Below are 27,943 nucleotides of genomic sequence, written 5' to 3' on the forward strand. Positions count from 1 at the left end.
GTTTATTTTGAGTGTTTTTGGGTCGGTGAGATCAAGAAAATTTACTTGTGTACTGTCTACAAGTTGTCACACTATAATTTGTAGTGTACTTTATCCAAGTTAATATTGTGTTCCCTTTAACCCCTCGGGTTGGTCTAGTGGAGAACACGTCTTTCCAAATCAGCTGATTTGGAAGTCGAGAGTTCCAGCGTTCAAGTCAGGGTAAAGTCAGTTAGTTTTACACGGATTTGAATACTAGATCGTGGATACCGGTGTTCTTTGGTGGTTGGGTTTCAATTAACCACACATCCCAGGAATGGTCGAACTGAGATTGTACAAGATTACACTTCATTTACACTCATACCATCCTATGAAGTATTATCTGAACGGTAATTACTGGAGGCTAAAGAGGAAAAAGAAAAAAATATTTTGTTCCCATTAGTCAATAAGATGGTGTTGTCAATGTGAAAATGGATTTTGTTGCTAAGCGTATTTGTCTGTTCTACGAGTTGCAAAAAGATTTCTGGCAGGATGCTGAAAATACTGCATCCTATAAGATGAAGTCAAAAGAAAGAATTCAATCATGTTTTACATTTGTAGTGGAATGTAATTTTGTTTTGTAAAATTATTAATTAGTATCTGCATTTTGCTGAGATGACTTCTTTTATTTTACTTTTAAGAATAGAAGCACTTATGTTACTGGGATGTTCTTTTATAGATTTCAATAAACTGATTCTAATGTTTTATGAAGTATGAGTTTATTTTATTAATGAAGTTTTTTATCTATTTGCCATTATTATACTTTCTAATAACCTCATCCACGCATTGTCATTTCATTAAAATTTTCAATTCACCTTTCATACAAAAAACAATACTGGTATTATTGTTTTGCACACAAGTAGGCATGATTCATCCTAAATTTCTTGTAAGGAGTGCAGAGATGAAAGAATTGTTGAATTCCAAAGTAAATAATAGGAAATTATTAAAAAAACTTTCACATACCATTTTATTTATGATCCAGAAGTAAATGACCCAAGTTTGAAATGGGTCATTAACATTCTCTACGATCAAAACCTTGAATTTCCAGAAATTAACAGCCAAAAAGACTTGCTAAAATGAGTTTATACAAGAATATGATTATATACTGTAGGTGTTTTGAACAAACTAATCTCATGCATTTAGTGTATTTATACTCAGTTTTCCTATCATATTACTTCCTTCTGGATAACACCCTGGTTTAATTAACAGCAATAGTTTATTAGCTAAGGAAAAATATGACATAACAATTCTCCATACTTACCAAATTTGTCTTCTTACAATAATTTTTTCCTGTTATAAAAACTAAAATAACAGTTGAAAGGGGTGTTATAGTTAAATTTAACAATATCTGTGACATCTAAAGGGTTATAACATCAATTGAAGGAATGTTTCATTGTAGTGAAAAAGTTGAAAATCCACAAATAACATATTGAGTCAAATGGATCATATTCTGAATGGATAATAAGTAAAAACTAATCAAATATGTATTAGTAACACACACACACAGAATTTATAATTAGTGTGACTGGATCCATGCATTAACTTTTTTCATAAAATTATATAATACTGTAAATAAATCTGTAGTGCAGCATTCTGTTAATATGGTTTTTGCCATTGTTTGAAAGCCTTTTTTTGTAATATCTTTGTGTGCCGTTTTATTTTTCATAATGATCACTTGGCCCTAATTTACAACCCTTCAGGTGGCATTTTCAACATAGGAAAAACTAGAATTTACACCAAGCTGTATCTGTAAACTGCTTGGTAAATTGGATATTATTATTTATATTTGGTTAAAGAAGTATTTGAAGGTGGTTTCACTATTCTCAGGGGTGTTTTCTTATATAGTGAAGATTAATAAGTCTACAGAAATCTTGATATTATCAATTAACTATTTGTCCTTTTTTGATGATATTTATGATGTACGACTTCAAAGTGGTTGAAAAAAATTTCAGAATCACTTTGTTTTACTCTTTTCCACCTTATATTCTTTATCCTAGAGTTTCAAAATTCCCTCTGCTGGGATGAGACGGCAGAAGGGTGGTATATGCACGGTAACTTTCCTGATGTAAGAGCGTTGGGAGTCGCCTCATGGATCTCGCTGAACTGGCATGTGGACTCACTTCCTTTCAGGGCACGGCATATTTTGGGACAGGCTGGCTTGACTGACTTGTCAGTGTCTTCATTGCTTATGATGAGGCATATCATATGCAGTATGTCTGCTCAAAATATGAGTATAGGCATGCAAAGGGGATCAGGGAGCTTGAGGGTATTGGGAGAGTCTTGATCTGCAGGCTAACTGGAAAGTTAGAGATGAGTGGTGCATTATTGAAAGATTTTTAAGGTTTTTGGCACTCCAAAGGATTCCAGAAGATATTTAGTGTAGAATAGTAGCTTGGGTGGCAAGGGACTTGTTTGGGTGCTTTTCTGCCAGAATAGGTGCATTCGGCACTTGTAACTGGTTGTTGTTTGGTATGTTCATGGGTTGACTTATAGGTAATTTTGGATTCTTTGGTATGGTAGGTCAAACTGTGATGCTGCAAACAATTTTTGATGGTATGAGATTACTATTTTCTTACAGATCAATAGCTAAATTTTTATTGACTTTTATTTACTTGACTAATTTTTTTGTTGATATAGGTGAGTTTGAAAAACATATCTTTTGTTAGTTGATGAGTTTTAACACCGATGGAAATGTCTTTTGAGACCGTATTGATGACTGAAATATGTAATCAGGTATTGAGGATCTAGAAGATGACCTTCAATAAAGCCCATCAGGGCTAGGAACAGAGGGGATGGTGTGATGACCAGAATCGTCACAAGGTGGAGGTATCTTCCTGTATGGGGTCAGGATGTATGATGTTAAAGCAAAGCTTTTTTTTCTTGGTTCAGATCAAAGGAGCTTTGGGTAAAAGTCATTTGCAGTCATCCAATGTTTGTCTAAATCATCTCCTATAATTGCTTGCACTGAATCTTCACTAAAACCATCATTCAATTTTCAAATTTCCCACCAATGATTTTTTGCACATTAAATTCTGATCTTTCTTAATATCACCAAAATATTATTTTTGCAATGGCCTACAAAAAAACTAATATTGATTTTCTACTTAATATAATCATAAAGTGGTAAGTGACTTTTAAAATGTTTTCAGGTAAATATAGAATTTTCAGCAAAACTTCATATGATAACATTGTTAAAAACTTATTTTATCAGCTACCAAATAATAATGGGATGGAAGAGTTAACAACATTTCAAGGCTGGAAAAAATCATCCATAGTACAGAAAAATTAACTACAGCACGGTACTGAGATCAACCTTTTGGTTATAGCAACTTCCCAAGATAATATATATTTTTGAAACAAGTTTAAATGAGAATGTCAAAATTGAATTTATAACATAAATACAATTTATGTCATAAATTGTATTTATTAGTCTGGTCTGATCTAATGAAATATAACTTTTACAACTAATAGGGTAATGCACAAATTTCTGTTATTATATTCGTTTAGGAGTATATTAGTTTTATTTTTTATTTATTTTCTAAAATCAATATGTAAACATATGCTTCAAAGTTCTTTGCTCTTGACATTTCTGTGACATTTCAATCTTATTATTTTCCAATTGTTGAACTGTTTACTTGTATACTTATGTGGTATTATAAAGTTCATTCTGGTCATGACTTAACCTTCATACAATGTATTTCAAAATTTAAATGTTATAATTCTATTAATGTGATTATGTGAAAGTGACAAGAGTACAGGATCTCTCATAATATATCAAATACACCTTCATAATATTAAAATGATCATTAACCTACAATATGTGTATATTTATTTAATGAAACCAGCTTCTGTGCGATGTTTAGCTCACCCAATCTAATGTTGTGTCAAGATTTGTATAATACTAATTTATTCTATTTTTAATGAATTCAACAAAAGAAGTTCTCACTTTGATCTATATTTCAATTTTTTATTTTAGGGGAAGTTCCTTTAGTGGTGCTATTGAATTAATATAATAACAAAACTTGATCTCATACTCATATTTAAGCCGATCTCTATGAAAGGCCAAGAAAATTAATTTGAAAAATAAATCATAATCTTAAATCTCAAAGGGACCTTAGAGTCTCTAAGTTTAGTAAAACAAAGTACATACTCCCACATTTTAATGACTACATTACTCCATGACTGGTAGCAGATATTTATATTTCTCTGCATTCTCTTTTATTATTTTTACTAAGATGCAGGTATACAATTTTCATAAGAGCAGCATCTTATAGGCCTGCATATAGTTTTAAATAAAATTATAACTCAAAACTAACAATTTTTTTAAAATTAGTTTTCCATAAGAATTCAACTAATAACTAAAAAAGTATTTTTTTAATTATTGAAATTTTTATACTTTTTGAAGGTGTTGTCAAATTAAAAATGTAGAATGGTAATTGCTGTTTGTCTTAAATTTGTGCCAATTTTTAATGTCACAATTAAAAAAAAAAGAGAAAGTCACATTTATTGGTTTTTAGTGCAGTTCTTTTGGAGGTGAGTGTTATTTTTCTGAAGTGTATTAGGGATATAATCCTTGCAAAATCTATGAAAATGAAGCTCATGCTAAATTTCACCTACAACCAGTAATAATCTTAAAATAATTGATTTGAGGAAAATTAAATTATATATATATATATGAGAGAGAGAGAGAGAGTAAAAAGGATTTATTTTCTCAAAGGTAAAAGATATTATAATAATGTTAATTTACATAATTTTTATTATTGTATATTATACTTTTCATATATACATTATCACATTCAACAAGTAATATTTCAAGCATCAATCTACTTGAAAGTAAAAATAAATATTTTGTAACAAAAATCAAGTAAAAAATATACTTCACAGAAGTACTGTACACTACCATATTTCACTTGTGTGAACTTTGTATAAGTTTTACAAAACCATTTTACCAATAATTATTAAAGGTAAAATAATTAGCTTTATTAATAGTAAAAAATACAAAGATAAATCTATTTTATAAAACTCATTTTATCTAGATCCACCTTCATTATTTGTAATTTTATTAACATTATTATCTTTAGCAGTTAATTTATCTTCGTTGTTTTTAGTTACATTCACTTGGTTGTTGTCTTTATTGTCGCCATTAAGAGCCTGTGTTGCAGCTTTTGCCAGTGTATCCAAATTATTTATTGTTGTATTTTGATTATATCTTTCTTCAACAATTTCGGCTGCTCTATTCAGTGCAATAAGCCCATCCATTAATGGTGTATCTTCATCGTCACTTAATTCATCATCACTGTCGTTCATCCTGACATCAAATGTATGAAGTGCAAGTGTTTCAAGCCATAATTTCATTCTGTTGTTCTGATGTTGAGGAAAAAAGAATAAAAAAATATTAATTTATAATAAAAATAAAAGTGATTCTTCCAATTGAGTCACAGTCCTCCTTTGAGCTAATTGCTTGTTTTTGATCTTTTGATTTCCCTTCCTACATTTCCTTTTCTAACCAAACTAAGAATTCCAAATTAAATTAAAAATTAAACAGGGTACCTTGTTCAAAATCAATTATCCATCATATGGCAAAGTTTATTAAATGGGTATTTAATTACAGATTTGTTGAATATAAAGTTCAAATGAACACTACGTGTGAACGATATGAAGTTAAAATTTATACAAACCTTTTTTGAAGTTACTAAAAAAAAAAATCAAGAATAATTAAGGCAGGAGAGAAAAGCTTAAGTAAGAAGTATTAGTTGGTAGAAAACCTCTGGGTATATTAGAACTGATTAACAAAAACAGAAAATATAAAAATATAAATGATGATGAAGGCAGAAAATTCTGTCATACAGTAAAACAGAGTTTTTCATGAAAATATTAACTGGAAAAAGTTATGTGTGAAATGCAAAGATCAGATGTCTCCTAGGTTTATAAACAAAATTATCTAATTTTTAATTTTTTTTTATTTTACCCTTTCTTAACACCTATAGACCAGAGAATGTGAAAGAGGCCCTAATTGCAAACATTGATACTTTTGTAACTTTTTGTTATTCTATCAAGAAAAATTTAAATTATAAACTTTTAATTAATAATATATATGCAGTTATTAAAATTTGAGAAAACATTAGAAATTTAAAACTGACATAATATGGTGACAATGGTGTCTCTTGTTAATGTTTAACAATGTAACAGTTGAAATATTATATATATATACTAAAGAATAGCACAAAGTTGAGCCTCGAAAACCCAACATAATACCATTTAATATTTTCTAAATTTCAGTTAAACATATAACACTCTATGAATGTTTTCCCCTCAAGATCCTTTTTTATATTTAGAACACAAACAGTTACATCAGAGGTTGTAGTACTGTAAATACTACACATTAATGAATAATATCCTATTCATTCTAATTAGGTGTGATCATTGTTAATATTCTAATTCAGTGTTTCTCAACCCGTAGGTCGCAGAGATATGTAAGGGGGGAAGGGGTTGTGAAATTAGCCTACAACTTTACATGTAAACAACAATGAAATCATTTTATGAGAAAAAAATATTTATCATAAAAACATTTAACTTATATTTATAAGTACATTAAATAAAACAAAATTATGAGATGGTTGCATTTGCTTTTCATTTAAAAGTTTCTCCACATGTAGATTTACATTAGAAACACACAAAAGCAAATTATTTTCAAGTGATAAAAGACGAATCCTATATTTAATTTTTAGTGCAACCATAGAAGAAAACCCCTTTTTACAGAGGTAACACATGGTGAAAGGTATTAATATTTTCTATGATTATATGACTAACTTTCCATATTCACTTTGACAAGCAAGCCAAAACATATCTAAATCTTCAGATGTGAATTGTAGCTGTAATGTTTTATCGGCAGACATTTTGATGAGCTGGTCAAGAATCTAAACTGGTAACTTAGCAGCTGCAACAATGTTTTCACTAAATGGATTCAGTACCCATCTTTTTGAGAAGTCATTTTCTCTTTAATAAGAGTATTTTCGAGGGAAAATACTCTGCCAACTAAATTTTTAGCTCATGCAAATGCACCTTCATGCCATCCAAACTGTGATGAAAAATAGTGTCTCGTTCTCAATATAATTGGAAGTAAATGAAAACATACCAAAATTTTTGCTTAGAAGGTAAATAATTCAGATATCAAGCTTCTTAATGTTAGTATGAATTTTTGTCTGTCATGATTAAAATGTTTTTATAGTCTTCCTTGTAAATTCACATTCAAGTTGTTAAAATATGACAATACATCAGCTAAGTACGCCAACAGCAACATATACTCATTATTCTATAAAAACATTGAGAATGGTGTTTGTTTATCCTGGAAAAATATTAATTAATCTCACAATTCCAATAACCGCGTTAACACTTTCTCCTGCCATAGCCATATGACTTCTGTATACGGAAGAAGAGATTTTTTTCTTTTCGCCCACTTCATCACATAGTTTAGCAAACAGCGTATTCTGTAATTGATTTTATGTGGTCTATTCTGTGGTTGAATAATTAAAATTAACAATTTTTACAGCTTTACAAAGAATTTGTTTGAGACTTTCTGGCATATTTTTTGTGGAAAGAGCATGTCTGTGAAAAGGAAGCAGTGCATCCATCCGCCATTGGTATAAGACAATCTTTTAATTTTTTCAGAAATCCACTATTTTTTCTGTTACCACCTCTGCACCATCACTACATAATGCAATACATTTTTTCAAATTTATGATATAGTTTTTAATAGCTCCATAAAAAATATCAAAAAGATAGTCCTGTTGCATGACCACATACTGATTTGCAAAACAACATATTTTCTTTGATTGATCTATCCCTATCACATTCATTCTCACAAAACATAAGAACTAAGAAATGTTTGCTGTCTATTAATTCATCAAATTGAATTACCAGATCGTGAACATCAACAGCTATGTCGTCATTGAATTGCCTTGATAGTGTGTAATTACAAAGTGGATTTTTTAAACATTTTTTGCTTCTTCCACACTTATTAAAACACTGACCATATCAATTGCAGCAGGAAATATGAGGATTTTTGTGACTGTATGTGGTTTGAACATCTTAGCTACTCTTAATGCTACGAGATAAGGTGCTTTTGGTGTACTTTTATCAGAATGGCTTGTTGATTTCTCAAAGTATGTTATTTTCTTTCGAAAGGGTTTACTTCTATGATCCAGATGTTTAATTTCCAATGGCACCCCCACGGCCCTAGCCTATACAGATTTTCTTCCTACTACAACCTGAGCTGCTGAACTCTTTACATCCTACACTATTTCCTATAACCCTTACACTTGGTGGTGTTATGACACCTTATGAAACACAACTGTAACCCAAGGTGGAAACTATCATGCCAGTAGGTGGATGGCTCTACATAGTGAGTTTCAAACGATGTCTTCTGGGCACTAGGGTGAATCCAGTTGTATGAATCCCTAGCTCCAGTATTTGCATGCTCTGCTGGAATGGTCTGTTATATTGCTGGTACTTGTAGGAACCGTTTGGCAGTTCCAAATAAAAATCTTTCAGTGGTTGTTAGTCCACTTGAAAAAACCAACAAACTAAAGGGTTGTAAGAGACTTCTACCAACTTTGTCAGCCAAAGATTTAGCTTGTAATAAGGAAATTGAAAAAGTTATAGAGAGGGTAAATTTTCATGTGCAAGATTTCTTTTAGTGAGGTGCAATGAAGAAACTCTCTTGAACTCCTAAAAAATGAGGTCTTTCCTAATAAATAAGTGCATCATAAGAGCCTGTGGGTTTCTGAAATCTATTAAGAAGCTTAGAAGTGATGTCCTGTTGATTGAAGTACACAGTGAGAAGCAATGTTGTAAACTTTTAGCCCTTAAGAATATTGGGAAAGATGGAGGGAGGGATAGGAATCTTATAAGATGCTAAATTTCAGCAAGGGAGTGATATTTTGCCGTGACTTGGCTGACATTGAGTCAACTGAAATATCAGAACTATTGTCACAGTCAATGACTTCTGTGCAGAGAATTGTGAGGAAGTAGAATGGTGTTGATGTACCATCATCTTCACTTTTCCAAACTTTTCTGCTCCAATTGTTCCTGAGAGAATAAAAATTGGCTACCTCTCTGTCCATGGGTGACCATACATTACATACCTAACCCAAGATGCTGCTTTCATGAAACACAGTTTGAATTACTATACTATGTGGTGATAAGTACGTAAATAAATAATAGAAAAATAGTATACAAAATTTATTATGCTGAAGGATTAGATACAGGATTTAAGAAAAGCATTTTCACCATAGCAAAGAAATAGAACACATACTGATGAGAAAATGTAAAATTGTATAAATGTAAACAATGATTCTACACATCAATAAAGAAAAAAAATTGATTTCAGGAATAGTAAAAGAATATAAGCAATTTCAATCTTCAGATTTTCAAGGCAAGTTGAAGAAAACAAAGCTACCTACAGGAGCATTTATATAACTTGAAAAATAATTTCTGTATCTAATAATGCAGACTGGAAAAGAGAGTTCAAAATTTAAGAAAAAGTGGACTGAAAAACCCAGAAAAGTATTTACAACTAATTAAAAATAAATAGCTGTAATGAGTAGAAGGTGAGGAAAAACAAAATCCAGCATAGAAACAAAAACAATATGAGGATGCCAGAAAAACAAACATTTGATGCTTTTGAAATGAGATTTTATAAAAAATGTTAAAATTTGATGACAAGATAAGGTACTATGTGAACAGGTTTTAAGATAATTAATAAAACAGAGGAAAAATGTGGCAGAACTTTGTAAGGAGGGCAAAGTTGATGAGAAACATTAAGGCATTAGAATTAATGAAACTGGAATATGTTTGAGTACAGCAGTTGAAATAATATCCATTGAATACTACCATCAGTAAATTGCAAATATATCTTGCACTATCAGTGGGGAATTTGTCAAAGGATTAGAAAGAGTTTAAATAAACCTTTTGTTTATTTAAACTCTATGAAGAGTTTAAATAATCCAACATATGAAACATATGTTCAGAAACATATGAAAATATATAACAAGGCAATAATGCATTTATTTCATTCAAGATCTTTATATTCAGTAATGATCTTTGCATATAAAGAGTTCCTCTTGTTAGTGATCTTGGTTTTGTCCAGAAGAAAATTAAATTTTTCATCTTTCATTCAATAAAAAAGAGATATTAATATTCTAACATGTTCAATTAAAAGGTCATAAAATATAAACACACACACACAAATTTAATTTAAGATAATTAAAAAATAGTTATCAAAGAATTCTTTTTAATGTATATAATAAAAGGATACGAATTTTCCTTCTTCTCAGCTTCAACAACTGCAGGTAAAACGAATTTATTTCTGAATTCTTCAATGATATTCTCAAAATCTTTCCATTCCAAAGGTTCATGCAATCCGTCTGTTCCATAACGTTGATTGTAACGCTGATAATGCACCTGTAATGGAAAAGAAAATTCTAGTTCTCCAAACAAAAGTTCTTGATAGTATTGGATTTATATTTAAATTGCACAAAATAAAAATTAAAAAAAGTAAATTAGAAGGGATAGAGATTATAGTACTTTAGATTCTTCTTCTACTCTCAACTAAGCCAATTAACATTTAAGAGACAATCAAACAAAAGAGACAATTTGAAACAGGTGATTTAAAAACGATTTCACAACATTAAAAGCATATAAAAATGTATTTATTGAGATAACTTACAGATTCGGTTGAAGTCTCATTTCATAGCAAAACACATCAAGTTTTAACCCACACAGTTCTTTGGTAATTCAGCCACCAGTGCTATCACCAGTCTTGTTACAAATGCATAAATTTACTGATGCAGAACGTGCTCGCTGTATGTTTTGATTTCACGATTGGCAGTCAGCATAATTTTCATAGAGGCTAGGGAGGCTCCTAGCAGGCGTACAATTTACTCTTGGCACCAAACCTTCATGAAGAGAAGTTGTTTCACAGCTGTTGTGGAACAACTCAGTGAACCCTATCACGTAGTCTGAAGAAATCAACTTGATATGCATCACGTGAAACTGGCATACCACAAATAACTGTTTGGCATCTATTATGTAAAAAATTAAACTTGAAGCCATACAAACTAATCATGGTTAAACATATTATGGATGACAACAAAGTTGCTTGGCTGCAGTTTTGTGTGGAAATGATGGATATAATTGCAGACAATGATACAATTTTAGTGATGAGTCAATGCATCACAACAGTGGCAAGGTGAATACCCATAACTGTCGAATATGGAGTAGCAAATACCTCAAGAAACTTTGCAGCACATTCATCATAACTCTAAGGTCAATAATTTTTGTGCCCTAAGCAAATAAAGACTGTACGGCCTGTTCTTCTAACAGGAAGCAACCATAAATGGTATCATTTATCTGGACATACTTCAACATTTTCTAATTCCTCAGTTAGATGATGATGATCAAGATGGAAACCACTATTATCAGCAAGATGGGACACCATTTCACTACTGCCTAGAAGTCTGAAATTTTCTTGAACTCAATTCCCAAGTCAATGGATTGGTTGTAAAGGTCCAAATTGCATGGCCACCTCACTCCCCAGATTTGACCCCACTAGATTTTTTCTTGTGGGTTTCATTAAAGATCGGGTTTACGTACTACCTTTACCTGCTGATCTTGTTGAGCAAGACTTCAAATTAACGTCGCAGCTGCAGAGGTAATGCTCAACTTGCTGGCTGCAGTCTGGAATGAAATCGACTTCAGGTGGGATGAATGTTGCATTACAAATGGAAGCCATATCGAACCAAAGTGAATGTTGGGTGACAAACTTGATTTGTTATTCCATGAAATGAAACCTCAACAAACATCTTTAAGTTATCTCCATAAATTTTTATAAGCTTTTAAAGTTGTGAAGTCCTCTTAGTCACCCAGTATTTTTATTGCAGTACTTATGAAGGTATTTTAAAAAACAGTTACTAAAGGAAATTTTTTTTTAAATATAAAAAAGATCATAACTGCTGTTGTTTTATGTTTTAAAACCATCACTTGATAACAAAAATAACTTTGTTGTACATTTTGTGTACAAAATATTAGTTCTGTTTTGAATGAACTGGCAGTTCTGAACAAATATGATGATTATTTACATTATAAATATATATATATATAAATTTTGTTTTTTAAGATTTTCAGTAGTATTTAATGCCTAATCATAAAAGTGTTTTGAAGTAATTAAAACAGCATTTATACCATACACTGAGCCAATAAATATGGTCCATTTATAAATCTTCAGACATTATAATATGTTAGGTATGTTGATTCACAACAAATCTTTACAAGTGTTCAGTCTTAGCAGAGAAAATAAATTGTTTTAACAATTTTCATTTTTACAAGTGACGATTACGAAATAATGAAGCTCTTAGGACAAATTTAAAGGTAATATTTGGATTCAACATAAAAAAAATTAAGAATAAACCAAAAATATGTGTGTAAAACATTTTGGAGACCAGTGTAATTTTCATGATAATGAAAGTCCACTTTTTAAAATAAAGAATAAATAAATTACCTCTTCAAGAAGAAGACCACTGCTTGGTGCAATTGGAATGTCTAGTTTTGGATAATCATAAGCTTTATTAATCACTTCTTCTGCAGTTAAACCCCGACTAATTGCAATTGTGAGACCAACCATTTTTCTGATCTGATGTAACATAAAACTCTGACCTGTAAATATAAACATTATTTTCTAAGAACATATTAATTAAAAATTCATTGTTTATTTATAGTTAAGTTTTCATTCCACTGAGAAATGTGATGTGTAATTTCATTTTATAAATCTTTGAGATGCAGTTATTATTTTAATAGAAAAAAATCAAAATTTTATAAAAATTTAAAATTGTAGTACCACAGTTAAAATATGCACATAAAATTATGACAATGACTAAAAATAACCAACACTTAATAATTACTCATGATACTTAACACTTTACATTAGACATCATCTGATATACATGCAAATTATTCTACACTTTAGAATTTTTGTAAGTTATTATATATATCTGGATATAAATAAAAGTATCTTTTACTATTTTAAAAACTAATTTTAGATTTTAGTACAAGTGTTCCTCCTTTAAATGTTTTCTATAAGAAGTTCATAATTCTCAAGTTAGTTGTCATTCACTTGTTTATGCTTCAAACTACAAAATATGAAACTGCTTTTAAAGCATTCTGTTAAAAAAAAGAATATAAAATTAAATTGTTCATATGAGTTTTGTATATGTAAATCATAAGAGTAATAATAGTGAACTCTCTGAATTTATTAAATTAATATCATTACAATATCAGTTGATTCAATTCTTACTTTCTGGGTACAAATATATAGATTGTCTTAAAAAAAAAAGCAGTGAAACTTTTGCATTCCAATATGAGATACTATATCGTGGAAGCTTTACTTTGAGGTAAGTAGCTACATTATTTCATAATAAACTTTACAGGAAAAATTTTTAAAAGGTCTATATTGTCAGCCAACATTCTTTCTATGTATAATTTCATTATATATACAAAAAAAAAAAAAAATATCGAAAAGTGTTTTCTTAATATGTTCTTTGCTGGATTTTTATATTTTTTTCTATAATGGCTCATATAGAAATAATGGCAAATTCACAATTTTTATGTATTTATGATGACATAATCATGTAGATGTGGGGTGACCTGAAAATAATTACAATCCAAAATGACACAGCCATTCTTAAGAATCATTAACAATCAGGTATGTCAGGTTCATGCTCTTCTTCACTGAGCTGAATATATTTTTGCATATCAGCATGCCAAAGTCTACTGAATTATAACCATAAAAAAGAATGTGATAGGTAATATCAAGTAACAAACTAATATACCATTTTCTGTGGGAATTAATTATTTTATTTACACTCTCCAATCAATAGAGAAAGAATTTCTTATAAAATTATTTTTGAATTGTGCATAATAATATTTCCTGCACCATTATTGTGTACGATTATATTTCACAAAAAGGGAATAATAATTTACTAATTTTCAATAAATCATGTTATGTTACTGTTTTAATAAACTACATTTTTATTTCACTGTATTTTCAATTAACACAGAACCCACAAGCAAGTTTCCTATTTTATGTATGTGATAATAAAATTTAGATCAAACAGGTCATTTACATGAAATGCTCAAACATGAAGAAAATGAAATAGCCAAAAAAAGTATGACAAAAATCATAAAAGACTGAATCAGAGCTTACTTACTTTCCTAATATTCTACTATTATTACTGCCATGCAATTTTTGTGCAGATGTGAATATCACTTCTTACACTAAACTTCAGTCCGATTTTCTTTAAAATTTTAAACATTTTTCCATTCTATCAAATCAAATGTCTTTTATATTCCTTTTTCCGAATATCAGAAAGTGGCTTTTATTCTTCTTAAGCTGCCTGCCTTAGATAAATCTGAAGGCCATTTAGCAGCAAATTAGTAAACAAGTACATCTCCACTTACACATAACTCATAGATCTACATAGGTAAAATATCCTAGTGAAAATTTTATATTCACAAGATGTAAAATTGATAATGTGGTAGTCTTCAGATTTATCTACTCCTGATTTCTTCAGTATGGTTACATTCACTTTTATTAAAATTTGAAAGTATTAAATAATTCTACATTGAAACTGACCAATGAATTCAACCTGTTCTTTCCTAAACCAGATAATATTTCTGATGGTTGAAAATCAATTTTTTCCTTAACAAAAACCTTATCCAATAACTTTTCCTTTCAGAATTAATGCAATCCCTCTGAATTTATTGAATCCCTCAGAATTAAAGTGCTTTCTTCTCTCCTTAACACAAAATTTTCATTGACACCTCTGATAATAGTACGTTTTGGCTTCATTTACTATAATGTCCTTTTATTTTTCTATATGCTTTGTGGGTTAGTCTTATAACTACATTTTTTCTCTAAATTTTTCCTTCAATCAATCTTCCTTTAGTGCTATAGTTCAAAATTACTGCTAACATCTTATAGTTCCTCGATTTCATCACCTTTTAATTTTTTACATTCATTCATCAATCCTAACATACCTCCTACTAATCATTGGTTAAATGTAACACTTTTTTTAACTTTCTACATAATGTCTCTTCTTCAGCCTTAAATATTCCCCTTTTTAAAATAAGCCTGTTATAAATAAAATGTACAGTACATTTCTTTTAATACAGTACCCACTGGATCAGATATAAGCAAACTAAACTGTTAGAAAAAGTTAATTTATAAATTTTGGAATCTATTAAAAACTTTGATAAAATATGATTTTGGAATTTATTAATAAATTGTAGGGTTTGCGTATAAACCATTAAGTTTGGCTGAAAATGAGAATCTCATAACTAGCTTTGTTAATAGTTATGAGATCCTTTATGCCTAGCTAATACCATTGACACATTATTTACAAAAAAATAAAAAAAATCTCTTAATCAAACTGACTTTTTGTAAAAATAAGAACCTAACATTAAGATGTACATGCAATCTCTTTTTCAAGTAGTACATCATAACACAAATAAATTAATGAAAAATATGTTAATCACTACGTAATAATTCTATATACATTATCAATAAAAGCAATATATAAACAGAAATAATATAAAATCTTTAGGCTGTTCAGTAAGAAATCTATACTATACATTCCCTGCATTTATGAAGGGTTAAATACATACAGAAACACATTTACATACGATTAAAAATGTATAAAAGATTAAAATTCATACCTTTCACATAGATTGTAGCAAACTCCATACCATCAATAACAAAAGGATCAGAACAAGTTAGGCTGATCATAAACCTTCTGGCACTGGGATCCGTGGGCCGCCTTTAAACATTTCATAATATTTTTAATTATATTTATTGGCAATTAGATTTTATCAAAATAATTAATCATTTTTTCAACATATATGAGGGTTTTTAAGGTCCGATTGGTCGCAAAATAAAAACCCGTGCAAAAATCGGATGAACCTTTGTGCATATGTTGCGCAGCGTCTCTAGTATGGCCTTCAATCATGCTGCGTCACTTCGTTTAGTTCTGAACACGCAGCTAGCACGTAAACATGCCTACAACAATAGCATCTCCTGCCAAGTGTGAAGTGCGTGCGGTAATTCGATTTCTTCAGGCTGAGGGGTGTAATGCAGCTGAAATTCATAGACGAATAAGTAATGTGTATGGTGAAACTTCAATGAGTGACAGCAAAGTGCAACAATGGTGCAGGAACTTTAAAGCAGAACGTACAGATGTTCATGATGCAACAGATGTGTCAACAGATGATCTTGTTGAGCGAGTGGATGAGGCAATTCGAGAAAATTGTCGGTTCACAATTTCTGTATTGAGGATTCGTTTCCTGAATTCAAGGTCAGCTCTCTACACCATTGTAAGTGAGAGACTTCAGTACCGCAAACTGTGTGCAAGATGGGTTCCCAAGATGCTGTCCGACCATCACAAAACAATAAGAATGGACGCCTCCCTAATGTTTCTACAGTGCTTCCACAATGGAGAAGATTTTTTGAACAAAATTCTCACAGGGGACGAGACATGGGTCCATTTCGAAACTGAAGAAACAAAAAAACAATCCAAATAGTAGATGCATTCTCATTCTCCCAGTAAACCAAAGAAGTTCTAACGAACCTTCTCTAACACAAAGTGTTCTGGAACCAAAATGAAGTTCTCTTGGTGGAATTCATGGAACGTGGCACAACCATCACTGCAGCCTCATACTGCGTGACTCTTGAACGTCTACGAAGGGCAATTCAGAATAAGCGGAGAGGAATGTTGTCATCAGGCATTGTCTTTCTCCATGACAATGCTTGGCCGCACACTGCAGCTGTAACAAAGAAGCTCCTGCAGCGTTTTCATTGGGAAGTGTTTGATCACCCACCACACAGCCCGGACTTGGCTCCATCCGAGCCAGACTAGCATAGAAACATGGTTGAAAACACAGGTGGCTCCGTTCTATGACGAGGGTATTGGAAAGTTGGTACCACGCTATGACAAACGTCTAAATCAGAGTGGCGACTATGAAGAGAAATAGCGTAACTATGTAAGTATTTGTTACAATTAAAATTTTTTTATTTTCACTGTGGTTTTAATTTTGTGACCGATCGGACCTTAAAAAAAATAATAACCCTCGTAGTACCAGCAATTTTAATAATTACTATGAAGAAACATGATTAAAATCATTAAACATGTCTCAAAGCGTTGAGATCAGGAAAATTGATGAGTGGGAACTAAAGATTTAATGGCTCCAATCAAAACTGATAAACCATTTTTCATATAATGCTGCAGTTAGATGAGTGAAGCTTATAGTATGTATGTTGCTATTTGTAAGCGGTTAATGTTTTTAGAATCAATCATTGGAATTACAAGCAGAAAAAATAACTGATTCACTTGGTTTTTAATGGGATTGATTACTACCAACTGTTAGTCATTGAATGCCAACTGGTATCTATCATTTTGATTATTTAACTGAAGGGATATTATAACTATAATTTGTAAACTTTGGTAATTTGCAGGAATCTGTAGTCAATTTAGTCAGTTTTTATTTACAGTGATATGCTGCATTAGATATCTACTGATGATGATGGAAACTTGTTCTTGGACACAATGAAAGAAGTTGAAGCATGAAATTAAAATTGAAAGGTTCATAAACTGTTTTCCAAATTAAATATGTCTTCAACCATTGGTATTTTATTCTAATTACTAAGTTACTTATTTATTTTATCCCTAAGATAACTCACAGGTTGTAAGTCTCACAACATTCCTAAGATGTGGGCATTTGCTATGATTTATGCACGACAGGCGACAATGATAATTATTTATAAATATAAACTTTTTAATGATAAATCGAACCAAAATTTTTACACATCTTTTTTTATAAAATTTAAATAAAACTGTATAAATCATTATAAAATAATAATTTGTAAGTTTTGTATGACTTCAAAGTATTCTTAGTGACTGATGTCAGTAATTACTTCAACAGTTAACATTTAAAAAAAAAGGTTACCTCTATTCCCAATTCCCAGTAATCACTAAAAAAATAATTCTTTGACAGAATGTGAAATACTAAAAATGTGAAATACATTTACATATATAAAATGAGAATCACATTTATAAAAAACTCAAAAGATAAAAAAAAAACTTTTTTCCCAAATTTGACAACTGTCCACAAGGAGGCAGTCAAGTATACTCCAAGAAGTAAATTTTAGTCTATGAACATTAACAGCAAAGAGCAATAAACAACTATAGTTTGGAACACATATTTTTGTTTAGGAAATAGTAATATAATATTTTATTATGTAGCCTATATTAATATAATGATAGCATATTTGAAATATGGGTTTACCTATAGCAATAATACATACTTTGTAAAAAAAAATCTGACATTTTGCAAAAATTGAAACAGGGCGGCTCATGCGCACCATACTTATTCTACAGTATTCCTGCCATTTTGTATTTTATTTTTAACTGCTTCAGTTCTTATAATTCTGAGGATTCTAATAACAAAAAAAGATAATAATAATAATAAATGGGACGAAATGATTCCGGAACCGATTTAAACTTTCTCCATACTTAAAATCTCAATTAAAAAAATCGGTTTGCGCCTCCACGTTGGTTCGTCTGGATAACCAGTTAGAAACGTGGAGATTTCTACTGGTGAACTAAATCGGAATCACCTCTCTGGATCACATCCAGAGTTGTAACTCGGGAATTTATTCCCACCCAAGGCTGACTTGCCTTTGAAAGTAAAATATGGAAGGTCTTTTAAGAAAAAATCCACCGTCTGGTAAATACCAGAGAAGGCTGCACTCGGATTCGGTGGGCAGCTGCTTAAAAGATAACAATGAATCGGAGCGTTTGGAAACACCCAAAAACAACACAACTTCAAAATTGAGGATAAGACACAAGCAAATAAACTACATTGCCACTCACAACATTAATTCTCTAACTCAACCCGGCAAACTAAAAACTCTAACAGACATAATGGACAAACAAAATATCCTAATCGCAGGACTTCAAGAAATGAGAAACACCGATCGAGAGCCGTTTGAATCTCAGGGTTACAGAATTTACAAAGGAATCCCCGGGAAACGTGTGATGAAGAATTGCCCACAGTTCGGAACAGGATTTGCAATCAATCTTAAAATAATTGACTCAGTCGTAGAATTTAAGTCTTACTCCCCCAGGATTTCAACCTTAACCCTAAAATCAGCCAATAAATTCTACACCATAATAAATGTCCATGCTCCCACCAATGACAAAAACAATCTTTAAAAAGATAGAGAAGAGATGGACAAATTCTGGGAACTTCTTGACCAAACTGCAAACAACATAAATAAGACCCACACGAAGATTTTAATAGGGGACTTTAATGCCCAACTTGGTAAAGAACGAAGATATCGTGATATTATCGGAAAATGGCCTGCCCAAAAGAAAACTAACAAGAACGGCCAAAGACTTGTCGAATTTTGCAGAAACCATAATATGATCTCAAAATCCACCTATTTTATGAGAAAACCAAACAAATTGAAGACTTGGAAACACCCAGATTGGAAAAAAGGAGAATGGCAACTGGATCATGTTTGCATAGACCGGAATTATCACAAGGAGATTTATAATGTAAAAGTCTTGAGAGGAACAGATACTGGATCGGACCATTACTTAATTAAAGTTAAAATAAAATTCACCCCGCATAAAAAGAAAAAATCCCAACCTAAAAACAAAAGAGCTTATGATCCACATAAATTAATAAACAATGCCATCTTTGAAGAAACAACAAAAAAATCAAATTAACTAATAATTTAAAAGAACTGACATCCCAACTGAAAGAAATAGCTGAAGAACTAGCCCCTATAAACCCAAGAAAAAAACACCAATGGTGGAATGAAGAATGTGACAAAGCAGTCAAAGACCGACACCGGGCTTGGATCAACCACCAAACCCAGAAAACTGAAGAATCTAACCATGAATTCACCAAACAAAGGAAAATAACTCAGAAAATTATAAGAGGAACCAAACGACAAGCCCAAAAAAACTTGATTCAGCAAATAGAAGAAAGTTCCAAGAAAACTAATTTCCGAGACTATTATAAAATTTTTGGTCAGGCTCTTCAAAGATATGAACCACCCACCCTTATGCTGAGAGGAAAAAAAGGAAATATGGCCCACACCAATAAAGAAAATGCTGAAATTTTGGCAGAAACCTTCAATAGACTCCTCAACTGTGACGACCCCCCAGAGCTTTTTGAGATTGACACTGAAACTCCAGTTAAAACTTCACCAGTAAATATCAACCCGCCAACAATTCAAGAAGTTCTCGCAGCCTTAAATGAAATAAAAAACTACAAAGCAAGCGGAGAAGACCAGCTTTTCGCAGAACTCTGGAAACACTCATCAGTTTATTCAGTCAAAACTTCCCTACATCTATGCCTCGTGAAAATATGGAACGAAGAAAAACTTCCAGAACACTGGACCACAGCCCTCATCCATCCATTACATAAAAAAGGGGATAAAACTAATCCGGAAAACTACAGAGGCGATATGCCTCTGTAGTTTTCCGGATGAGAGTTTTCCAGGAGTTCTCCTGGATTGCACATACAAAATCCTGTCGAGAATCATATACAACCGATGCAAAGACCAACTTGAACTGGAACTTGGGGAATACCAAGGGGGATGTAGGCCATGGAGAGGTTGCCCGGAGCAAATAATATCCCTAAAACTTATGATGGACTTATATAAAAGACGGAAAAAACAACTAATAATCACCTTCGTCGACTTTAAAAGGGCCTATGATTGTATACACCGACCATCCATGCTGAATATTCTTAGAAACCTGGGCCTTCACCCTAAACTCGTAAACATGATAAAATTAACTTTAACCAATACCCAGTCCAGAGTGAAATTCAGAGGTGAACTCTCTCAACCCTTCTACATAAAAACTGGATTGAGGCAAGGAGACGGCCTCTCACCACTCCTTTTTAACTGCGCCCTCGAATTTGTCATGAGAAAATGGTATGAAATAAATCCCAAAAATATAAAAATGGGTACTAAGAAAAACTCCATCACACTAAATTGCCTAGGATTTGCAGATGACCTCGCTCTTTTAGCAAATAATATTCAAGAAGCCAAAACACAAATCATGAGCCTTCAAAACCTAGCACAAAAGATAGGGCTTCATATCTCTTTCGAAAAAACTGAACTAATGGCCATAGATCCTCTGGTAATAGAGCACATTACGGTAAACAATCAGAAAATTAAAATAGTAAAACAATTTAAATATCTAGGGGAAATAATAACTTATAATTTAAATGAAAAAGTGACATGGCAAAACAGGACAAATAAAATGATTAAATCCCAAAAATTAACTTGGTCAACATATAACAAAAAATGCCTTTCTGCTAAAACAAAACTTAAACATTATAAAACTGTAGTACAGCCAGAAGTCACCTACGGAAGCGAGACCCTTTTCAAAATCACTCAGAAAAACCGAATTGAAAAAATTCTGAAAATAGAGAGGAGAATTGTCAGAACGTGTATCAATAAAAAACACCAAAAAGAAGGCCAATGGTGGATTGTGCCAAATGAGGTGGTGTATCGAGAAATAGAGAGTACTGATACTATGCGGAAAAAAAGAATCTCTTTCTTCGGTCATCTCATAAGGACACCGGAAACAAGACTGTCAAGAAATATCATTGAAAAGCTCTGGTTCCAAAAGCTAGAAGTAGGATGGATCAAAGAAATATGAAAGAATTGGGAATTTCCCTGACTGACCTACAGAATAAAACTGGAAAAATTACAAAGCTAAAAGATAAAAGCATTCGATTTAAACAAAAGACAGACAAACGACAAAATACAACGAAGAGGGTGTTTACAGATGAAGAAAAGAAAGCAAGATCTGAACGGATGAAGAAATACTGGGCAGCTCGAAAGAGTAAAATAACACGCTTTTCTCAGAAAAGATCCAACTAAAATTGACTTAAGTGATCCCATGTTGGCCGTAAAAGCATAATAATAATATGATAAATAATAAAAAGTAAAGGCATAGTTAAATAACAATCCTGTTTAAAGCTCCAGCTGATTTAATGATTAGGTTTATTGATTCATATGTGATTAAATTTTCATATTTATTCAAATAAAACTACCACACTTGTTAAAAAAAATAGTATTTGCAATAAATATTAAGGGAGCAATAAATTTAATTAATACAAATAACACCATAAAACCTTTGAAATCATTCTCACAGTATGGTACTTTTGAAGTTCTAACAGTACGGTAATGATAACAAACTTGTTTTAAGAAACAAATTTCACATTTAGTTCAAATAGATAAAATTGTTTAAATAGAATTAGACTATAATCATGCAGCTGTCATAGAGGCTATGCTGCAAACATGGAACATATTAATAGTTAGTAAGGAGATATATTCCAAATATACATTGCTTTTCTCCAACCAGTTTTCCAGCTACTGCCAGGTCTGGGTGTGTATGATTAGGTAAATGCAATTCCACTATTGGCTTGCCAGGCCTGATGTAGCTCTGCAAAGTGTAAATGTACCAAAGCCATTTATTTTGAATTAAATGGCATCACTACACTCATTGTGACAATCTGATGCTCAAACCAATACAAACAAATAAACATAAAGCTAGTTAAGACACATGAAAGTTTACATCTCTTACCTTAAAATAAAGAGAATTGTATTCAAAAATAATTGTCATACTTAACCGATTCACCTTGTTATCAGTATCATATCATTTTACTTAACACCTGAGAACACATGCACAAGATTTATTTGAGGAGTTCTAAACTGCTGTATTAATTGTGCATATATAAAATTAAATTAAATGTGAAATTTACAAGCACATTAAATTTTACAAAACACTGATCAAATACTATTTGACTGCATACTAAATAATAATCTCTTTTAAGAAGGTACCATTAACAATAATGACCATCTGCTAAACCACTGAGATAGGAACTGAATTATAGTTTTAAAAACTGCTTCTGGAAGTATAAGATCAGGTATTTATAAAGTGAACTGAAAATAATTATTTTATAAAATTACTTATTTTTTCATGTTGATTGCAAATTTAATTTCATAGGTAATACAAAAAATAGTTTTATTTTAATAAAAAGAAAAACCTCAAAAATGGAAGAAACATAATGTAAAAACTAGATTTGTGTGTTACAGTTTCTCAACATAATTGTCATTATTTAATTTTTAATTCTAAGTCAGGTAAAAACTTTGTAACACCTGCTGGTATATATATGATAACATGTAGTATAGAACAAATTCAGGTCAACCATTCCTGAGACATGTAGTTATTTGAAACCCAACCGTAATAAAACATTGGTATCTGCAGTCTAGCATTCAAATCCATATAAAAGCAAGTGCCATTACAAGGACTCAAACCTTTGTGATTAGTTTAACCAATAGACTAAGTTGGTTGGTTAAATATACATTACTGAATTAAAATATAAGAAGAATTATTAACAATTAATTTCACACGTTTATATTGTTTTTAAAAGTATAATTAATGAGCAAGTAATAAGTTAAACAATATTAAAATACATACTTTCTGGAAGTGAAGTTATGAAAATTATGTGAGCCCTGATAAAGCATAATGATTCTTCTTATTCTGTCGATAATAGATTGTGTGACACGATAATTATAATCTATTTCGATGTCATGTGAAGCAAAGGCAAATGTAGGCAACATATATGAATAAGTTCTGGCATCACAGCTTGATTTTGAATTAAAACCTTTAGTAACTCTTCTAATAGCTATAACTCTTATCTGTTCTGGAAGATGCTTATTAATGTCTTCAACTGACACGTTCATTGCTAATAAACAATCATAATAAAAATTAACATCTCTTCCAACATTTTTAGCAAGACATTAAATGCTGTAAAATTCTTAAGGTAAAAAAATGTTATTTATGACTGGCTGTCAAAAGTCATATATTACTATACAGTAATTAAAAAAAAAAAACATGTTTTTTATACTTGTGTATAAATGATACAAAAGTGAACTGCTTTTCTCAAACAATTTGCTTTTCTTTTTCCACCATCACATAAAAAATTTTGCTTTTTAAAAAGTTAAATTTACTGTTTTTACATAACTAAAAAGAAATCGTAACATGTTTAGATTTATTTATAAACGTTTATTTTTACAAATGTACAAATAAATCACCATCACTGTGATGGTAATCATCACAATGATTTACCATTACTGTGATGGTGAATAAATCACCATCAGTTATGATTTCTTTTTAAAAACAGTACAACATAAAAATAAAATTTAATAAATTACTATTGTATATAATTTTGAGCGATCCAGTTTGAGGTTACAGCAGATAAAACTATGTTTATTGCCATAAATGAATTTGTTCTAAAACAAATTCTACTTTAGATAAATCTAGAACTGTGAATCACTTAAGTTTATTTGGATTTTTCTTTTTCTTTCTGTAATTTTCCCATTTTCTGTGATTTATTAAACAATGCATCTTTATCATTCAGCTTTGTCAATCATCCTGCTTGTTAAAAAAATTGAAAAATTGCTGAATGTAGTAATTCCAAAAATAGATATATAACTTCAAATTTCATTTAACAATTGTCAAGATGTGTCTGACCATGTGTTGAGTCAAATTTATGATTGAAAAGTGTAAGATCTGGAGCAAAAGTAAAAACAGTATCAAGAAGAAAATACTAAATGAAATTATGAAAGAAATATCAAGTGATTAAAATGTGTCAATTAAAGATAGAGTTGATTTCATAAATATCTTAAAAAAATGGAATTGAGATGGAGAAACATTCTGGTAAGTCTTTACACATACACAAATTATACGTTGTGATCAAACGACAGAAGAAAAATGCTATGCTAAAAAAAAAATGCTATGAATGATGAATTGACTTATGAATTTAAATCACACAGAAAGAAATACCTACAGCTGCAAAACAAATGCAACGATATAAAACAGTTCACTACGAGAAACATGGTTGAAATTCTTGATTTTCCAAAGTCTAATAGTGAACACTAATTATGCAAAATATTGGAAGGGGCTTTGGATTATCCGATCAGTGATGTAATGACTGATTCTTGACAGTGGTTAGCCTGGAGAGGAAGTCGTGAGGGTCCTATGCTGACTATCATACGTTTTGTAAGAAAACAATCTCATGAGAAAACAAGATTTAAAAAAGCAATTTTCTATGTATTACATAGGTGGTGGTGGGGGGGGGTTACTGCTGATAATTTTATGAAATAAGCTCTGTGTCCAAACAGAACAAGTGCCTTCATTATTGCTGTTAAAAATGTAAAAATCAATAAATTATATAAATATTTATGGATAAGAAATGGTAAAATTATGCTGAGGAAACACGATAGTAATGCTGTAATTGTACTTCAGTAAATGGAAGATACTATGCCATACAAACATTTTTTTTTTTTTTATTTCTTATTATCTCAACCGATATTAAAATATAATAATGAGATTATATCTTTTTCATTTTAAATAATATTTATTATATATATATATATATAAATGTAAATATTAACACTTAAAGTATATCTAATATTTATTTATCTAACATACAAATGGGAAAGTTAGTGATGGGTTCTGTCTTATCAGTTTCCAACAGCAACACGTAAGAACCAACTGACCCCGATTGCTTTTGAATTTTCAGGATACATTTGTGGGACAGTTTTAAACCATACATCGAGGTCCTACCCCATCACCATGAATTTTGATCTTCAATAGCTAAATTAGTTAAAACAGAAAATCTACCTAAAATTATTGTACTAACGGAAGTTGGATTTATATTATCGAAAATGTTGACGTTTGAAGTTTAATTTTTTCTGTACACGATAACACATGGTTGTGTGTAAAAAATTGGCTGCAAGTAGTGGTTACCATTATTTGAACTAATTACTTTCAGTCTGGATGAGTGTGAATGAGAGAAGAGAAATGCATGTTCTGCTTCATGTTATAAACAAGAATGTAGCACGATTGTTATACATATAGTATGTTTATTTTGTTTTGTGAATAAAGATGTTACAATCAGTTTTAGACTTCTCATCTTTTTTGCTGTTTTCATTATTTATTTTTGAAAATGTAGAAGTGTTTTTTGTACCACACTAGTGAAAAATTAATTGAATTTTTTTAACGGAATAAAAAAAAATTACTGAAATTGTATTCACTTTTTAATTTCAGAATTATGAAATACATGCTTCGTTGCCCTGATTGATTGATATTTATAAACTGTTTTTTTCAGTGGTGCAGCTGAGATACTACAAGTTTTGATAACATTTTATACAGAAAAGATTGAGTAGTTTTTAAAACAATTAAAAAAAAAGATTACTGCCTATTGGCATTTAAATAACAGATAAAAGGACTTCGCTATTTTCTGAACATTCAATAGTCAATTTTTTCAACAAAACACAATTCCTTCCTTACATAGGAAACATATCCTTTATGCTTAAAAATCATCGCTTCACAGGTGAAAAATTAAAAAAACATATTACTTAACTATATCACACTTTGTTCTTGTTTACAACATGAAGCAATGTGTGCATTCCTTCTCTCGTTGACATTCATCCAGACTGAAAGTAATTAGTTCAAGTAATGGCAACCACTACTTGTAGCCATTTTTTTTTTTTTTTACATTCTTCACATCATTTTCTTTCAAATGACGTTTTAAAAAAATATAGTTGCAATTCGTTAAAATAAATTAATATATTTAATTAAAGTTAATTGCGGCTAATTTTTGCTAGCCAACTTGATACCCTTGGCGACCCATGCCCAGCTACGCCCATCAGTGATCACGGACTTTTGTGAGGTACTCTTCTGTCGGGCCAAGTGCTCCTTGTAATAAGAGCATCTCCTATAATTTGCCGGATGAAGCTCCTTACAATTCGCGCATGATGCGGGCTCTTCTCACAACTTTAGGCAACACGTTGTTTCGTGGTCCCCACCACATTTTACGCGGAGCTGTGCACCCTGCAGCAACAGTTCAATCAGTGGCTGAACTTTTGGCATCTGTGGCATTGAGGGGGGCCCCTCATGATATGAATGCCATCACTGTTATTTTACAGTAAAACATACTGTCCAGTTTGTAGATGCACCTGGTGGCTGGTGTTCTTTTAACATATAGGGATTTTCCTGCTGTCCCTTGTGGTCAGCTTTTTCACTGACGCCACATCATAGCCTAGTTAGGAGAGCTCCTTTCCCACTTCTTTGTAGGTGGTTCCGAAGGGGATACTTTGGATCACAACTTTAAGCTCCCTCTCCTTAGGGAGCTGGTATGTGTGGAAGGCGATGCTCTTCGAGTGCAGAAAGCTCTGAACTTCCTGGCAATTGCCTTTGCTGCTTAATTGCAGCCTTACTGAAAGCTCGATGCTCTTTGCGACCAGGTGCCCATAGACTATGGCGGATATGGGTCTCTCCAATGTGGGCCACTCCCTAGGGCAGTCCAACATTATGGGTGGGATTTCCCCCCACTTCTCAACCAGAGGTTGTGAGGGGGTTTCTCCTGTAACTTTCATGGTGTCGACTGGCATTTCTGGAGCACCCTCAGTTGTGGTTGGCTCCATGGGCTCAATGTCCACGACTACCAATGCCTTGCACTTGGCCCTATTCTGGGCTCCAAAGGTTAGAACTCTCCGTTGGAAATTTCCGGGGATGGAGAACAAGGAGGTGGTGGGCGATTAGTCTAAATTAATAAAAAAAAAAAAAAATATCTGAATTTTAACACTAGTAAATATATAAATTTACAAAAATAATAAATTAATTTATCTAAAAAAAAAAAAAAAAAAAAACTAAGTGGATAACGGCTTACATTAGCATAAATTGCTAATACAAGGGGATGGTTAAACCTGGAAAAGTCTCTA

The 27,943-nt window shown here is 31.4% G+C and overlaps 1 protein-coding gene across 1 annotated transcript in view; it reads right to left on the reverse strand.

Moving 5' to 3' along the window:
• Positions 1 to 4,751: 4,751 nt before the first annotated feature.
• Pus1 (Pseudouridine synthase 1) overlaps positions 4,752 to 27,943 on the reverse strand; it is a 50,605-nt gene continuing 27,413 nt past the window's right edge. The window contains exons 5-9 of the mRNA XM_075366366.1: positions 23,634 to 23,901; positions 15,787 to 15,887; positions 12,575 to 12,729; positions 10,334 to 10,479; positions 4,752 to 5,374 (exon numbers count right to left, since the gene is read on the reverse strand). Of these exons, the coding sequence (XP_075222481.1) occupies positions 5,047 to 5,374; positions 10,334 to 10,479; positions 12,575 to 12,729; positions 15,787 to 15,887; positions 23,634 to 23,901 (998 nt within the window). The 3' untranslated portion in view covers positions 4,752 to 5,046. The remainder of the gene's footprint in view (positions 5,375 to 10,333; positions 10,480 to 12,574; positions 12,730 to 15,786; positions 15,888 to 23,633; positions 23,902 to 27,943) is intronic.

This window comes from Lycorma delicatula, chromosome 5, assembly GCF_047948215.1.
Source record: "Lycorma delicatula isolate Av1 chromosome 5, ASM4794821v1, whole genome shotgun sequence".
Classification (NCBI taxonomy): Eukaryota; Metazoa; Arthropoda; class Insecta; order Hemiptera; family Fulgoridae; genus Lycorma; species Lycorma delicatula.